This window comes from Schistocerca gregaria, chromosome 2, assembly GCF_023897955.1.
Source record: "Schistocerca gregaria isolate iqSchGreg1 chromosome 2, iqSchGreg1.2, whole genome shotgun sequence".
In the NCBI taxonomy this organism is placed as follows: Eukaryota; Metazoa; Arthropoda; class Insecta; order Orthoptera; family Acrididae; genus Schistocerca; species Schistocerca gregaria.
Window position 1 is genome coordinate 438,679,367 of NC_064921.1, and position 17,976 is coordinate 438,697,342.

The 17,976-nt window shown below is 45.3% G+C and overlaps 1 protein-coding gene across 1 annotated transcript in view; it reads right to left on the bottom strand.

Annotated features, from left to right (window-relative positions):
- LOC126325232 (toll-like receptor 2) overlaps positions 1-17,976 on the bottom strand; it is a 71,312-nt gene that overhangs the window by 17,031 nt on the left and 36,305 nt on the right. Inside the window, exons 2-3 of the mRNA XM_049995155.1 lie at positions 17,270-17,607; positions 4,895-5,405 (exon numbers count right to left, since the gene is read on the bottom strand). Coding sequence (XP_049851112.1) covers positions 4,895-5,405; positions 17,270-17,607 — 849 coding nt within the window. The remainder of the gene's footprint in view (positions 1-4,894; positions 5,406-17,269; positions 17,608-17,976) is intronic.

The window sequence follows — 17,976 nt, forward strand, 5'->3', positions numbered from 1 at the left end:
TAATGCCAACATTCTTAATTTGAAAGTAATCAATCGCCATTCTTATGGTGCGACGTTGACACCCAAATTTTATCTAATTCTAACCAACACCCCAGAAAAAAAGGTGTGATTAAAACTTTGGTAGATAGAGCATACAAAATTTGTGAACCGACTTACGAGGTAAAACAATCTACGGCCGACATTCGAAAACAATGGTTATTCTAACAAGGAGATAAATCAAGCATTTCGCTCAAGGGAGAGAACCTATATCAACGAGAAGCAACGGCCGCCCGCGGGAAAGTTTCCCTTCCGATCATTGGTAAGGTTACAGATCGCACTGAGAAAGTGTTGAGAAAATACGGGGTGGAAACCATACTCAGTCCCACCAAGATGATAAAACAAAGTTTAAGAACGCCAAAAGATACACTAAATCCTTTGGCTACACCGGGTATATATAGAATTCCTTGTAGTTGTGGGCTGGTTTACATTGATACATACCACGAAAAGAAATGTTAACACAGGTCCAGTAAAATACAATGGGAACTGCCGCCTGGGATATACGGATAAATCGGCCGTAGCGGTACTTATTTAGCAAGAGGGTGATCATGAAATAAAATTCAGTGAGACGAGCGCCATATAGAAAACATCGCATTATCAAGCGCGCATTTATGGAGATGCTATTGAGATTTATAAAAACCGTAATAATTTCAACAGAAAAGAGGAAAGTGTTAAATTAGATAAAATTTGGGTGTAAACGTAGCACTGTAAGAGTCGATCGATTGCTTTCAATCGAGAATGTTGGCATTACTAGAGATCATCTCGTAGCCGACGTCATATTGTGGACTGTGGTGCCCTCTACACTGTCCGTACATTCGGCGCTCCCTGCAGTTCTGGTTGCAATTCGCCACTTTAACTCTGAAGACGCTTCCCGCAGTCGGACATGAAACGTTAGGAGAAAGTTTTACACATCGACCACGGCCTATCGACCCGGAAGTTTCAAGTGAAGTCTATTTAAACAGTCTGATCATTGCTGAGAAACGCTTATGCGCGTCTACTATTTAGTGGGTTTCACCAAATGCGACAACTACTTTGCGAAAAGCTTTGACAGGGCTAATTAGTCATATTATATGAAGCGGACTCTTTCATCGGAAGTGCCTACGATGTCTGTTTTTTCACACACCTTTTACTGACGTCGTCGTTTGGTAACATTGCCCAATTCACAACCTTCTCTAGCTTTTTCCATGAGTTTCTGTTGGTGATAGACAGTTTGTACAACTGTAATTCAGTTATCCGTTTAAGTAACGTACACGAAACACAATTAGTTTAAAAAGTAATATGAACAAAATCTTCTTCAGATAAAAATTGTATTTGATTTCTGTGTTTTGCTGTCATGAGCAGTCGGTGTAGGAGGCGATATATAAATTTGTACTCTATTTTTTTTATGAAAACCTATTATTTTTGCCGAAGTTTTAGCACATTACTCGGTTATCAGTTTCGGCCATATAAATTGCCATCTTCAGATCCATTAAACCGGGCAGTGATGGTTACATTACATAATGATTTACTCCATTCTGTCACAATAGCAACGTACAATGTGCACAAGACATTAAAATAATACGCCAGACACGTAACCATACTGTAATGTGTCGAATTTCTTGTGCACATTCTACGTTCCTATTGTGACAGAGTGTGTCCGCCAGTGTGGCCGAGCGGCTCTAGGCGCTTTAGTTTGGAACCGTAGGACTGATACGGTCGCAGGTTCGAATCCTGCCTCGGGCATGGATGTGTGTGATGTCCTTTGGTTAGTTAGGTTTAAGTATTTCTAAGTTCTAGGGGACTGATGACCTCAGACGTTAAGTTCCATAGTGCTCAGAGCCATTTGAGCCATTTTTTTTGTGACAGAGTGGTGTAAATCATTGTATGATGGTACTACCACTGACCATTTTTATGAACCAGAAGATGGCAATTTACAGGGTGAGTCAAGAAGCAATTTACAAATTTGGAATGATACAGAAATTTATTGAGATAACTTACTGAAACAGTAATGTGTAAGTTTGTGTCAAACAACCTCAATTTTGATTCACGTAGTACATCAGCACCTCACTGCGCCACCATGAGCGCCAGTGTAGCGCACAGTTAAAAATACTACTTTCACTGGTGCGGAGCTGAGTGTTTTGGTGTCGTGAAATTAACCCTCCAACAACTGTTCGACGTAAATTTCGGACAAAACACGCTAAGGAACCTCCATTTGGCCTGCAATATAAACTTGCCACAACAACTTTGTTAAGACGTGTTCACCACGACGTGATAAATCACCTGCCCTCATGTTGGTGATGATGTCAAACAGGATAGGGAGAGTTTAGCATGCAGTCCACAAAAATCAACGCGACGTGCGTCTCGCGAGACTGGCATTCTACATAAGACTGTTTGGCGAGTACTGCGTAGACGTTTATACTTAAAACCACACAGATTCACAATGGCACAGCACATTACTGATGCACGTATGATTGATCGTGGAGAGTTGTGTGCGGAATCCTCAGCGATGAGTCAAACATTTCATATAAGCCACATCTGCGGAATATGGGGCAGCGAAATTCCACACGCAACCCTGGAACACGTTCGTGACAACCCCAGAGTTAAGGTGTTTTGTGCACGTTGCAAAATGAATGTGAACGGCCCTTTCTTCTTCATGGAGGAAACTGTCACCAGTATTGTGTATCTGGATATGCTTTAAAACTTTTTAATTCTACAGATCGATGAAGATGACTGAGATGGGTGGTTTACTACCAGCAAGACGGTGCACCACCTCGTTTCCTCAGGGAAGTTCGAGGGTTCCTCAATAAACGCTTCCCATGTCGGTGGATTCGCCGTGAAGGGCCAGTGGCATGGCCATCTCGCTTCCCAGACTTGGCAGCACTGGATTTCCTTCTCTGGGTTTTCATTAAAGATCGTATGAATGTTTCTCCCCTGCCAAACAATTTCGCCGGCCTGAAAAATCGGCTCTACTTTGCGATTGCGTAAGTTACGCCCGATTTGTTGCAACGAGTGTTGGAAGAAATTGACTATTGGTGGGATGTTTGCCGCATCACAAATGGTAGTCACATCGTTTCAAAATGACGCTTTTACGTGAAACTTGAGGTTGTTTGTTACAAAATGACACATCTACCGATTCTGCAAGTTATCTCCATAAATTTCTATATCATTTCAAAGTTGTAATGTCCTTTTTGACTCACCCTGTAGAACGCCGAAACTAGTAATCCACTAATGTGTTAACATAGCGGTCTTTCCAAGTAAAGAAAAGGTTTCCGTAAGAAGACTGCAGTATACACGGTGAAAAGTAATTAAACCGATAAACTCTGGGAAGTTGTAATGTCATTTTTTCCTATGAGGATTATTTAAACCGGTGGAGGCCCTATTACGGTCTTCAGTTGTTAGAAGCCGTATTACGATCTTCAGTTGTTAGAGGGCGTATTACGCTCTTCAGTTATAGGCAACTGCTGTCCACCAGTGTAGCAGTGCATTGTCTCTGTTTACTAATGGAGCGATACACCTGGAGTGAGTACACTGATATGGTTGGTGCGTACTACGTAGCGCACCACAACGGACGAGCTGCACAGTGGGTTTATCAACAACAATATCCTAATCGCCGTATCCCGCATCACACGACCTTTGCTGTTGTGTACCAACGTGTGCGTGAGACCGGGTCATTTAGCAGATTACCTGGACAAGGAAGCCGTCGCACGGTAAGAACGTTGCAATTTGAGGAAGATGTCTTGCAGCATGTGGAGCGGGGTCCTTCAATCAGCACTCGTGCAATTGCACGTAACATGGGGACGAATCAGACGAATGTAAGAACAGTCCCTCGAGAGCAATTGTTACGTCCACTTCACTTACAGCGTGTCCACAACCTGTAACCAGTTGATTATCCACCCATAGCGCAGTTTTCGCAGTGGTACCTGGAACAGTGTGAAATGCATCCTACATTTCCATCCTCTGTGTTGTTTACCGATGAAACAACGTTCGGGCGTGATGGAGTCTTCAACATGCACAATTCGCATGTTTGGAGTGAGGAAAACCCACAAGCCACAGTTACTAGCTCTCATCAAGTGCGGTTCTTCGGTAATGTGTGGGTCGGTGTTGTTGGGGACTGTTTAATTGGGCCGTAACTGCTACCTAGGCCATTAAATGACAGGCACTATTACAATTTTGTCGCCAGAGCATTGCCAGAATTGCTGGAAGACGTCCCGCTCCCTACAAGACAACGCATGTGGTTTCAACATGATGGGGCGCCGGCCCATTTCAGTCGTCGATTCCTGGACCGACGGTTCCCAGAAACGTGGGTTGGCAGAGATGGTCTTGTACCATGGCCTGCTCGATCCCCAGGTATTTCCCCTCTGGACTTTTTTGTGTGGGGACAGATGCACGACCTTGTTTACGACACTCCTGTTGCATCAGAAGAGGATCTGGTTGCCCGGATAGTAGCAGCAGTAGCAGGAACAATTCAGGATACTCCTGGGGTGTCAGACAGGGCATGATCCGTCGGTGTAACCTTTGTTTACGTGTCAATGGAGGCATTTTTGAAAATCTACTGTAAATGAAATTGGGTTGTGTTAATGTGTTGTCTCTTGGTAATAAAAAAAATGGAAAAGTGTTTGTTGGTTTAATTAATTTGCCGCCAGAAAAACCTTCCTCTACCGGTTTAAATACACCTCATAGGAAAAAATGACATTAGGGAAAAATATTTGTTTTGATCTCCCCTACAACCTCCCATAGTTTGTCGGTTTAAATATGTTTCACCCTGCATATTTGATTCCTGTTATTATGCATCAGATATGAGCATAGTAAAAACAAATTTTTGTGGTCAAAATATAATATAACACTTTTTAATAATCTTGACTGTTTCGTATCTGATTACCTAAGCATGTCGTCACGACCATCCCAAGAGCTGATTTGATTGTTACTGATGTCCAGATCCAATATACTGTCGTTACGACTGAGACGGGCACAGTCCGGTAAGGTTTGCAACCGATTGTGCTCGAATACGAGGACTGCAGGCTTGCGAATATCCAGCTGCGGGTACTCAGTGAGCGAGTTATTTGAAGCGACGAGGAATTCGAGATTGTGAAGTTGGCTCAGCGCCGAACCCAGAGTGGGGAGCGCGTTGTTCTCGACGGTGAGGAACTCGAGCTGCGGAAGGCCTGAGAAAGCCTCGTGGTCCTCGTCTAGACAGCAGAGGCCCGCGTCGTCCAGAGCCAGGTCGATGAGTTTCGGCATCGGTGGCAGCTGCCCCGCCAGCCGGCCCAGCCGCGCACCAGACAGCTCCAGCGTCTCCAGGAGCTTCATACCCGCCACGGCCGGGGGCACCGCCTCCAGCCCAACGTAGCGCAGCGACAGCGTTTCCAGAACGGGCATCTGAACGTCAGCATCTGTAACGCACCACCGTACACCGTCTCAGTAAGAGCGCCGTAAACTGCACGCTGCAGAGGCAGAGAAAGCACAGCGTATACAGGGTGTCACAAAAAGGTACGCCCAAACTTTCAGGAAACATTCCTCACATACAAAGAAAGAAAATATGTTATGTGGACATGTGTCCGGAAACGCTTACTTTCCATGTTAGAACTCATTTTATTACTTCTCTTCAAATCACGTTAATCATGGAATGGAAAGACACAGCAACAGAACGTACCAGCGTTACAGGAAATTTTCAAAAAGTCCTCCGTTAGCGAGGATACATGCATCCACGCTCCGTCGCATGGAATCCCTGATGCGCTGATGCAGCCCTGGAGAATGGCGTATTGTATCACAGCCGTCCACAATACAGGCACGAAGAGTCTCTACATTTGGTACCGGGGTTGTGTAGACAAGAGCTTTCAAATGCCCCCATAAATGAAAGTCAAGAGGGTTGAGGTCAGGAGAGCGTGGAGGCCATGGAATTGGTCCGCCTCTACCAATCCATCGGTCAGCGAATCTGTTGTTGAGAAACGTACGAACACTTCGACTGAAATGTGCAGGAGCTCCATCGTGTATGAACCACATGTTGTGTCGCACTTGTAAAGGCACATGTTCTAGCAGCACGGGTAGAGTATCCCGTATGAAATCATGATAATGTGATCCATTGAGCGTAGGTGGAAGAACATGGGGCCCAATCAAGACATCACCAACAGTGCTTGTCCAAACGTTCACAGAAATCTGTGTTGATGACGTGATTGCAGAATTGCGTGCGGATTCTCGTCAGCCCACACAAGTTGATTGTGAAATGTTACAATTTGATCACGTTGGAATGAAGCCTCATCCGTAAAGAGAACATTTGCACTGAAATGAGGATTGACACATTGTTGGATGAACCATTCGCAGACGTGTACCCGTGGAGGCCAATCAGCTGCTGATAGTGCCTGCACACGCTGTACATGGTACGGAAACAACTGGTTCTCCCGTAACACTCTCCATATAGTGACGTGGTCAACGTTACCTTGTACAGCAGCAACTTCTCTGACGCTGACATTAGGGTTATCGTCAACTGCACGTCTTCGTGCATTGCAGGTGTCCTCGTCGTTCTAGGTCTTCCCCAGTCGCGAGTCATAGGCTAGAATGTTCCGTGCTCCCTAAGACGCTGATCAATTGCTTCGAACGTCTTCATGTCGGGACACCTTCGTTCTGGAAATTAGTCTCGATACAAACGTACCGCGCCACGGCTATTGCCCCGTGCTAATCCATACATCAAATGGGCATCTGCCAACTCCGCATTTGTAAACATTGCACTGACTGCAAAACCACGTTCGTGATAAACACTAACCTGTTGATGCTACGTACTGATGTGCTTGATGCTAGTACTGTAGAGCAATGAGTCGCATGTCAACACAAGCACTGAAGTCAACATTACCTTCCTTCAATTGGGCCAACTGGCGGTGAATCGAGGAAGTACAGTACATACTGACGAAACTAAAAGGAGCTCTAACATGGAAATTAAGCGTTTCTAACATGGAAATTAAGCGTTTCCGGACACATGTCCACATAACATCTTTACTTTATTTGTGTGTGAGGAATGTTTCCTGAAAGTTTGGCCGTACCTTTTTGTAACACCCTGTATAAAGCAAGTGCGTAAAGATGCGGCGGTTGTCCACGGTGTGACAGCAGCTTGCGGCAGCGACAGGAACCCTCGCGAAGAATGGGGCTGCCTGCTTGCGCATCCGCATTTTGAGTTTGGGCTGCGAAGCGCGGCTGGTGCGAACGCCGTTGCAGCACTGGTGCATCGCAGCGACGGACCTAGTGTCGTCGCATGATGCCTAGGCAAAGAGAACTGCAATGAGACACTCAGCAGGCAAGGTGATACTCGCCGTCTTTTTCGACATCCGAGGTCTGATACTCATCAAATTCCTCGAGCACGGAAGAACCATTAACTGTGGCGGGAACCGTGAGACACTGCGTAACCCACCCAATTCCATCAAGAGCAAGCGGCCTGACCCGCTCACGGAGGGAGGGAGTCTGGTCCACGATAACGCGCGTCCACACGTGTTTGTAGTGTCTTGGACGAATGCACTCACCAGGTTTACAACGTACCGCGTACGGAGAAACGCCCATCGCATGCGTGCAGGCAGATTCTCCTGTCGTTGCTGAAGACCATGGCGTGGCATTCCATATTCCAAGTGATCCTCTGACGCAACTAATCGAGCCCTGCGCGTCGATGCTTGTGGAAGATGGGCTAGAGGTTTGCCTACCCGTAGTCCCACTACTAACAAAATGGTTCACAACAATTCGCGTTGACACGTCTCGGCTCACAAGCCCTCTTACCTGTGCTGTGGTAGCTGTACGATCTGCCACTGCTGCCTTACAATACGATGATCCTGGGTGTCTCACGTGGATGTCCAGAACCTCGTAAATGGGTGTGAGAGTTTCTCATGACCACCGATACCAGCATCGTTGCAGAACTGAGGCAGCACGTCCAACTTGTGTGGCAGTTCTCTGGAAGAACCATCCCGCCACCCGGAAGGCCACAGTTTAAGCTCCTTCAAAATGGTTCCGTTGGCTATAGGAATCAAAAGTGAGTCTCCTTGGCATGGTTGCGCGCTTGTTTCACACATTTGCACCACACTCAGCCTTCTGGCTGTGAGCATTCCCTATCAAAGGGTAGACGCAGCTGGTCCTCTGGTAGCCAAGCCACTACGATCTCAGACGGACGACTATGAAACCATTATCAGTGCATCTATTATACCCCAGGTGGCGTATGCTGCCATCAGATGAAAATCGACGTCGTCTTCGCAGGTGTACCAACTTTTTTTCCGACAGTGTATGTAGTGTCTAGTATTACCAAAACTAGTATTTCAGTGTGATTTAGAATATAACATTTGTGTACTTGCAGATGTTAAGGTTGGCCAATTGGTACACAGTTGCACAATTTTGCATCTTATTGCTTGGCGGAATCGCGCGACCACTACGGTCCCAGGTTGGAATCCTGCTTCGGGCGTGGATGAGTGTGTTGTCCTTAGGTTAGTTAGGTTTAAGTAGTTCTAAGTTCTATGGGACTGTTGACCTCAGATGTTAAGTCCCATAGTGCTGAGAGCCATTTGAACCATTTTTTATTGCTTGGCACTATGACAAAACAAGACACAGAGGCAGTCAGCCAGTGGCAGACACACTGAACAGGATGGAGGGGATTTTGAAGTTCTCTGCGGAACTGATATTGAAACGATTAGGAGACTTACATCGGTGGCTCAGGAGAATCCAGTCGTATCTGATTGTAAGAAGCTGTGTTTCATAAACTGTGTTAGTTCTGAACTTCTTTTTTTTTCGTGAGTATGCCAGGGACTCGAAGATTTCCGTGTGGTGAACTGTTAGACATCTGAGCATTCACTGCGTTCATCTCGGCTGGATATACTTACGCCAGTGGCGTTGCACTCGATCAGTAAGGTTGTGTTGGGAAGTGTAGACAGACTCAGGAACAGGACACTTTTTCACAAATTTTGGCGAGACTTTCAGTTTGTCAGGGAAACTGGCTGCTGCTGAAGTGACAGAGATAAATAGAGTCACTGATAAACTATCGCTATTACATCAACAACAGCAGTATTTTTGTCACCTTGTTTCATTGGTGAAATCCAACTCCAGCTACTTGAATTTAATTAGAACAAGCCTACCTGTTCTGCTAGGACTTTATGATCTTCAGATCAACGTAAACAGAGCTGTTTTGCAGCGACGTGTGTTTGGCCTCTAGACCTAATTTGATGAGCCAAATTTCAGGTGAAATCTTATCGCACTTTTAAGTTCCCCTTAAAAGAACAATTGTAGTTCCAATCTGGCATCCTGTGTTCAAATCTGAACTTCCACTTTCAATTGCATCTATAGCTTGATCACTGCTAATTAGCTCGCATTCATTAATAGCATCCATCCAGAATGAACTTTTCACCCTGTAGCAGAGTTTTGCGATGAAATGAACCTTCCTGGTAGATTAAACCTATGTGCCGGACCGAGACTCCAGATTGGGATCTTTACCTTTCGGCGGCAACTGCTCTACAGGTTGAGCTATCCAAGCGTGACTCCCCGACCCATGCTCACAGCTTTACTTCTGCCAGTACCTCATCTCCTACCTTCCAGGCTTCACGAAAGTTCTCTTGCGAAACTTGGAAGACTAGCACTCATGGAACAAAGGATATTACGGACACACGGTTAACCACGGAATGGGGGATGTTCCCAGAATGAATTTTTCACTCTGCAGCAGAGTGTGCGCTGATATGAAGCTTTCTGGTAGATCAAGCCGTGTCTCCGCTTTATCCTTTCTTCCAGGAGTGCTAGTCGTACTAGGAGATCTTCTATGAAGTTTGGTAGGTAGGAAATGAGGTACTGTTAGAAGTAAAACGGTGAGACTGGTCGTGAGTCGTGCTTTGGTAGCTCAGGCGACAGAGCATTTTCCTGCGAACGGCAAAGGTGCCCCCTTCGTGTCTCGGTCCGACATACATTTCTAATCTGCCGGGAAGTACCAGTAACGTCACCGTTAGTACTATCCTGATGAACAGTCCTCAAGAATTACATCACAGTTCTCACTCTGGCAGGCCATTGTCGATTAAATTTTTACTATGCACTTCCAGCTTATAATCTAAAGAACCTTTCACTGTCCAAAATTTCCCGAGAAATCTAGACACCACTGAGTATTTCACATTCACTAACCGTGTGTTGATGCTGGCGATCGGGCTTTGCCTTCGAAGGATGCGACATCCATGTAACTGGTCTCAAACCTTTTGGGTCAAACTGAAACAGGCGATAGTGGATCCACAGCCGATTACGTTGAGCTAGGGAACCAATGGCCGGAAATCCGTTTGTATTGTGTTACTGACACAGAAAGTGCACACCACCTAACAACAACGAAGCCCATAGTAACTGATCAAAGCGATGACCACCTGTCTCAATGGACGTCAGCCCTGTCTCGAGTGAGGACAATCCCCACGCCACTCACATCGTTGACCATCAGCAACGATTGTCTGTCAATGTATGGGCTGGCGTCCTTCAAGATCACGTATTAGGATCTTACTTGCTGCCTGCCTGTTTGACTGTTCCACGTTACTCGGTGTTCCTGCGAGATGTGCTGCCAAAGTTTTTGGAGATTGTACCCCTTGTTGTCCACGAAAGGAAGTGATTTCAACACGACAGTGTACCAGCCCACTCCGATGTCAATGTCTGTGAGCACCTGAACAACACTTACCCTCATCGTTGGATTAGAAGGAGAGATTGTGTGCCTTGGCCAGGGCCATCGCCGGGTCTCATACTTCTGGAGTTTTTCCTCCGGGGCTACCTCAAGGCGGTAGTGTATGAAACCTCTTACAAACGTATAAAGTCCTACTTGCTAGGGCCTAAGCTGCCTGTCTCCTGGTACCATACATGCATTGAGAATGGCATTCGTCACTTTAAACAGTTTCTATGAGCTACACTGTTGTTGTTATGTGGTGTATGCTTTCTATTTCCATAACAATAAATATGATTTTCCCGCCGTTGGTTCTCTGTCTAAATACAGTCGGTTGTGGCCCAAAAGGTTTGAGACACACAGTATAATATGACGACTGAAGAAGACGTGGACAAACAACAGTGCTGTATCAGTCCTCTTCACCTCAAAATATCCAATTATTTGCGTTTTTGCTGGTAATTTTAGGAATCTGACTATGGCGGGTTCAACCGATAACAGTTAATGTTGAATCACAGACTGTACGACTTGTTACAGAAGTTATTTTCGTTTCAAACCAGTCTAACAACACTCAGTTTTAGCAGCTTCCTGTATCCCACAATACAGCATTAACAGCTTCACATTAAAACCTTAAGACCGCAAGAATCTTGGGTCAGTGATTAGAACTAATATATTAGCGAGCGGGGCTGAGCACCGACAACGACCGACTTCTGCTGTCAACTCCCTAGTACTCTTCTTAAAAGAAGAATGTGCTGCGAATAGTTAGCCCGAATATATGACCAGCTAATTCACAGTTTTACAGATTTGTGTCTTATAGCATGCCACAGGACCAAAAGATGTATTTGGAGAGGCGCAGGGGCAGCAGCCAATGGCAGAAACACTTAAGAGTATGAAGAGAATTTTGAAAGCTTAGTTGAAAAATGACATTGGGAGAAGGAGCTGACTTCGGTCGAGGGACTGCAGGCAGTGCATTCACATCGGCGCATCGGGCGCGGCTGACGAGTGCCGACTCGCTACGACTGTGCTGTATGAAGATGGTATCTGTTCTGCCGGACATGTCCGAAAGATCAGATACCATCTTCATACAGTTAAAGCTCACCGGCCTTTGACCTTCTTCTGTGCGAATGCACACGCATTGCCCGAACTCGTAAGTGTCTCTGTAAGATTGTCTGCCGCGAGTAATGAGTGTAATGGGCAGGGGCACTACGAATGTTGTGTGCGGACGTTAAGCTGGGAAGGTGGGTCTCACGGGGATCGAGAAAGGGATAAATCCCTTCAGTCGCACTATACTCTGTTTCCTCGGTGTCTCAGATGGATAGAGCGTCTGCCATGTAAGCAGGAGATCCCGCGATCGAGACCCGGTCGGAGTACACATTTTCAACTGTCCCCGTTGATGCATATCAACGCCTGTCGGCAGCTTAGGGTCTTGATTTAATTATCATTTCATTCACAACTGTGCTATGCCAAGCCAACTAATGCATCCTCGGGGTTCTGACTGAACCAGCATCGGTTTAGCAGCAATGTGTGGAGAGGGATTCTTGGACCGGTTGTTTTTCCTCAATGCGTTGACCGAGGAACGTACCTGGACTCCCCGCAAAATACTCTGACAGGGCAGTTTCAGAATGTATCTTTGGCAGCACGACAGATTATGTGGTTTCTGCTGGATGGAGCACCAACCGACTTCCGCATTACAGTTCGCCAGCACCTCAACATCTTCCCCAGATGCGGAGGCTCCGGATTTAAACCCCCTGGATTTTTAACTCAGAGGGCGTTGTGTATTCTGAACCAGTTCCTGATGTGCAGACTCTTCAACAGCGTGTTCACTACGTATGCGCCATTCGGAGAGACTCCGGAACGTGCAAAAGAGTGCGGCCATCTATGATTCGACGTGTGAACGCATGCACTGCATCCCATAGAGGCAACTCTGAACATCTGTTGCGACGTGGACGTGAAGCAGCCCTGTATTGTGTTCCTGGACGATTTCTTTGTCGTTACATGCACACCATTCATTTTACAGATACACGTTCGGAGGACCTTTTTCCTCCAATCCCAGTCAGGGATCAGTCCCTGCAGTTCGTCAGTTTTATTTTAGTTCAGCCTTTATAATTCTCAGTCTGCCGTGTTCTAAGCAGTAAGCTTGCAAACAATGTCATAAATGTAACACATACACCGACGTGGGAGGATATAGGATCCTCACAAACGCCTGATTTAGTTTTGTTGTAGAAAAACCTATCTCTGAAACATTCTACGTCCTTTAGCTACAACAGCACTCTGATGCGGTGAGCTTTGCTCTGTGACACTTTTATTCTTTTTGGGCACATAACTTTACAATTGTCAAATTATCTTTGAAACGAAATTACAGGGATAAAACTTCTCTGGAGTTGGAAGCCTTCATTTCTGCTGAAGCTTCAGTTTCGTTTGGCCTAAAGTTCCTATTGTTGGAATATTTTTCTTCAGTAGTTCAAATAACGAAACTGATGTACCCATTGTGGTAGTTGTTGATATTCCTCTCAATGTCGCTGTTAGTGTCTTTAATGTGGTAGAATCTATGCCTTTTTGTCTGATCAGGGACTTTTCCAGTATAAACTGAATCACATAAAGTGAAGGAATAGCAAAGCTAAATATTTTGAGTCCGCATTTCCTTACTTTTCTGGGAATCTACTAAACAATCTCGCACAGGACTCCGAAGCGGCGGAATTGTTCATGTAGCTGTTAAAGTTTCATCGGGATGTATGCTTCGTCGGCAGTTTCCTATCTAAAGCTCTCGAATGCAGTGAAATGCTGCCATATTGTCACTCTTGCTTCTGGTCTTTCTGATTCGTTGATCAGTCAATATCAAGTCTCTTCGCTAGTCTGTTAACTAAAGGTGAGGCTAAGCAGGTAGGATTGCTGAAGCACATGCCAGTTTCTCTCAACATCAGCAGTAATCAGGGATCCAGTGACGGCATGCATTCCCTCAATGGAAACATGGTATTACACTCTATGACGAAAAAAAAAGAACGACGCATCACGAAGCAATTATCCAACTGGGACGGACATCGGTAGATGTGATGTACATCTACAGACAAACAAATGATTACAGTTTCAGAAAAATTGGATCATTTATTCAAGAGAAAGAACTTCACAGATTGACCAAGTCAATAATTCGTTGGACTACCTCTGTGCCTTATGCAACCAGTTATCCGGCTTGGCATTGACTGACAGACTTGTTGGATGGCCTCCTCAGTGATATCGTGCCAAATGCTGTCCAATACGTGTGTTAGATCGTAGAAATCCCGAGGTGGTTCAAACGGCTCAAGCACTATGGGACTTAACTTCTGAGGTCATCAGTCCCCTAGAACTTAAAACTAATTAAACCTAACTAACCTAAGGACATCACACACATCCATGCCCGAGGCAGGCTTCGAACCTGCGACCGTAGCGGTCGTGCGGTTCCAGACTGTAGCGCCTAGAACCGCTCGGCCATCCCGGCCGGCTCCCGAGGTGGTTGCAAGGCCCTGTCCATAATGCTTCAAACATCCACCGTTGGGGAGAGAACTGGCGTCGTTTCTGGCCAATCTAGGATTTGGGAAACACGAATAGAAGGTGTAGAAACTCTCGCCGTATGAGGTTGAGCGTTATCTTCCTGAAATTTAAGGCGAGGTTGGCTTGCCATGAAGGGCAACCAAACTGGGAGTGGAATATCGTGGACGTGCCGCTCTGCTGTAAGGGCAACCAAAGGGGTCCTGCTGTGAAATGAAATGGTACGTCAGACCATCACTTCTGGTTGCAGGAGCGAATGGCGGTCGTCAATCACGTTGCTATCCCACTGCTGTCTGGAGCGACTCAGGCATGTCTTTGCTGGTCGTCGGAGCTCATTTCAAAACGGAACTCATCACTTAAGACAATTCTACTCCAGTCACTGAGATTCCAGGCCGAATGTGAACGACACCTCTGAAGAGAGTGTTGGCGTGCAGAGGTCAGTTGTAGTCGGCGCAAGGGCCCAGTGAGCTGAGCACCCTGTTGACGGTCCTTGTGGTCACTGATGCACCAACTGCGCTTCGCATAACTGATAATGATGAATCTGGGGCTCTGAGTGCCTCTCTGATAGCTGCTCGGACCTCTCGTTCTGTCATCGCCTTCGGTCGACCGCTTCCTTCTTGACGCTGTCTTCGGCCACAGTTCATCCATTCCTGCCAACATCATCGAATAGTGGCATCGCTCCTATTTATATGTCGAGCGATTCGCCGATTACTCCAGCCCGCTACATTGAGCCCAATAACACTGCCTCTCTCAAATGCTGACGTCTGCTTATACTGTTCTCACGCCTGTCTCCGAGGCATAGTTACTGTCCAGCTGAGTACGTGGTATGAAATTCGCAAAAGCTTCATGCCCTGGTATCGACATCTCCCCTGTTTACTATCGTTGCCAACTGTGCGGTAAAGTTGCACTGCAGCATCACAGATTCATCCACCAGTCGTCAAAGTTTACAGTTTTGCGTTTTCCGTCGATATCTGGACAAATATCGATTTGAAAGCCATTTACGTCAGCAGTGACGGTTACACCTTGGGGAAGCAATTCGTAGTACACAACACCGCCAGAACTGCAATGGTCGTTTGTTCACGAGCCAGTTGATGACGTCCAAGCAGAAATGCCCACCTGCTGGCATTGTGATTTTGGCTTAGAGCATACAGTACTCATACACCTGATTTTTGAATCATCCCCATTGAATGCAGAAGTCGCACGACGGTGGAATAGTCACAGTTCATCATATTTGGCAGTTCTCGAATACACTGACGTGAAACATTGAGGATTAATGCGTTTAAACGGTTTTTATCAATCCCCGGAGGTCTTCCTGAACATATAGGATCACTACTATCACTCCTTAAAACGAGAAATCACGTTCTTGCCGTGCTCCGTGCGTCATACATGACGCAAAATATTTCCGGCTGCTGCTATTGAACTCAAACAGAAGAATATATCGGAAATGTTCCAATTTCTCCACTTGGTAGTCCATCTCCTAGAGTCCACAGCCCCGCTCACTATCTCCAAGTGAAAAAAAATGACAGTATGTAAGCTGAGATAGCAACAGTGGCCTATAAGCAAAAAGCGACAATCGATAGATAACCCCTTAGCAGCCGGAATACGTGCTACGATCTTATGCATCAACATAATGCAATGCACGATATCCTGTACCTGTCATTCTAATATAAAATACGGTAATCAGATGCATTTTTATGAGAGACTGTTACACTGCGATTTCGAACACCATTTGGAATTTTTTGATATTGTGTTCTCGAATTCTGCACTGTGGTGGTGGTGTTTCACTCCACTGAGCTCCATCACTACTAATAAAGCAACCAGCACTTCTGTAACCTGTTTCATCGATTCTTCACTCCTTTCTTCTGTAGGGATGCTAGGAGACGTGGGTTTATTTAGTCTGGGGACCATCGGTTTCTGAACAAAGAGAGCTTTATCTTCTGGCCATTCAGAAATTATTGATTCAAAATTTTCGAACACTAGCGCGACGAAATCTTGGGACCTCATGTGCGGTTGTGGCGAGGTGCTGTTGGCCCAGTCTTCGTGTTGATGGATGATAATGCTCGACCTCATAGAGCATGAGAGGTTGATGTTTTCTTGGAAACGGAAGATACTGCATGCATGATGTGGCCTGCTCGCTCCCCCGATTTGAATCACATATAGCATGTCTGGGGTGCGCTAGGGAGACGGGTTGCATCACATCAGCGTCCACCAACCACTCTCCAAACTTGCGAGCAGCTCTGCAGGAAGAATGGACGTTATACCTCAACATGATATTGATGACATCGTTCACAGCTTGCTCCGTCGTTGTGAGACTTGCACTGCTGCCAGAGGTGGTCACACCTCATACCGAACACATTAATAAGTTGTCGGAATGTGTCTGCAAATCCGTTAAGTTGGAAAAAACGGAGAACACTTTTGTCTTTCGTTACGTATGTCGCAGTTGTTTACGTTCTGTATTCTTTACATCCTTTCTACTGTACTGTCACCTGTTTATACTTTTTTGTAGCAAAATAAACGGTACTTTGGAAAACTTTCGTTTGTTCTTTAATTTCTGACACCAGCGTACATCCGAAGCGGATGCAAGACGATAATATCATTTGTCTCGACTACTCATAGTCGCGTCCTCACTTGTGTGAGAATACAGAGTAAGGCTGTGAGCATTAAGTGACAAATGTAGGCGACTGATATAAAGATGCAGACAGTGTGACAAATGGAAGTTTGAGTCGTTCTGGAAGGCGTGACAGATAGGCGAAGGGGTTCAGGCGACCGCTCGCTATGAGCAGGAAATCCGGGATCGGGTTACGGTCCACACAAATTTTCATGTTACTAATACGTAGTATATCTATATCTAACTTAGATAATGCCAAGATATTTGCAGTCAGCGAATTTATTTAGAAAAATAATTGGTTAGACTTGCACTGATTATGTTTCGCTCGACGAAAGTTCATTGTATTTCTAAGCTCTACACAAAACATAAAATGAAATAAACTAATTTTAAGGCATTTTATTGCGAAAATGGAAGTTTGGTGGGCGCAAAACCCAAAACGGGAGCACTAACTGGCATTACGACAAAAATAAAATCGTGTACTTAAGTTACATACATACCTTCTGGAAATTTTCCTATGTAAGCATATGCAATTCTGAAGTCCTTCATCTTCGGCATCATTCCCAGTTTCAAGTGCGTGCTGTTGTTCTCATTCCTCCTAAGCGTAAATTTCTCCACACTTGTGTTTCCCAAATACTGGATGTTAGCCAGCGATATCCTGCAGGGTATCTCCATCTTGTTGAATACATTGAAACTTATTTCTACTAATGACCCCGTTTCAGCGTTGAACACCGGATTACTGAAGTCCCAGAACTTATTCTCGTAGCTCCTGGAGCTAAACTGCTGCAGGCGCGTGACGTCTTCCATCATGCGAAGGTTCACTACGCAGTTACTGCACCTGGCGTGTAAGACAGAAACAAGAAAATCACCGCTCTGCGCAGGTTTCACGGAGTACATGTACACTCATTAAAAAACGTCACATGCTGATATTAAGAATCAGAAGAAAACAAACGTTTCGAGAAAACTGTAACACCGATATCTATATTATCTGTAGTTATCTAAATTTTTTGTCTGCTTATGTCTAATGTGACTCCCATATAACTATGCTGTTTGCTATAACATCCACGTAAATGTTTTATCCATTATTTATGTCCACTTATATCAGTATAATTTATCTGTGGATGTAATTTTAAAAGTAATGTTCTGAAAAGGAATGGAAATTTTAAAACTTTGCTTGTAATGCTAGTTCATGCATGGAGAACTTAGG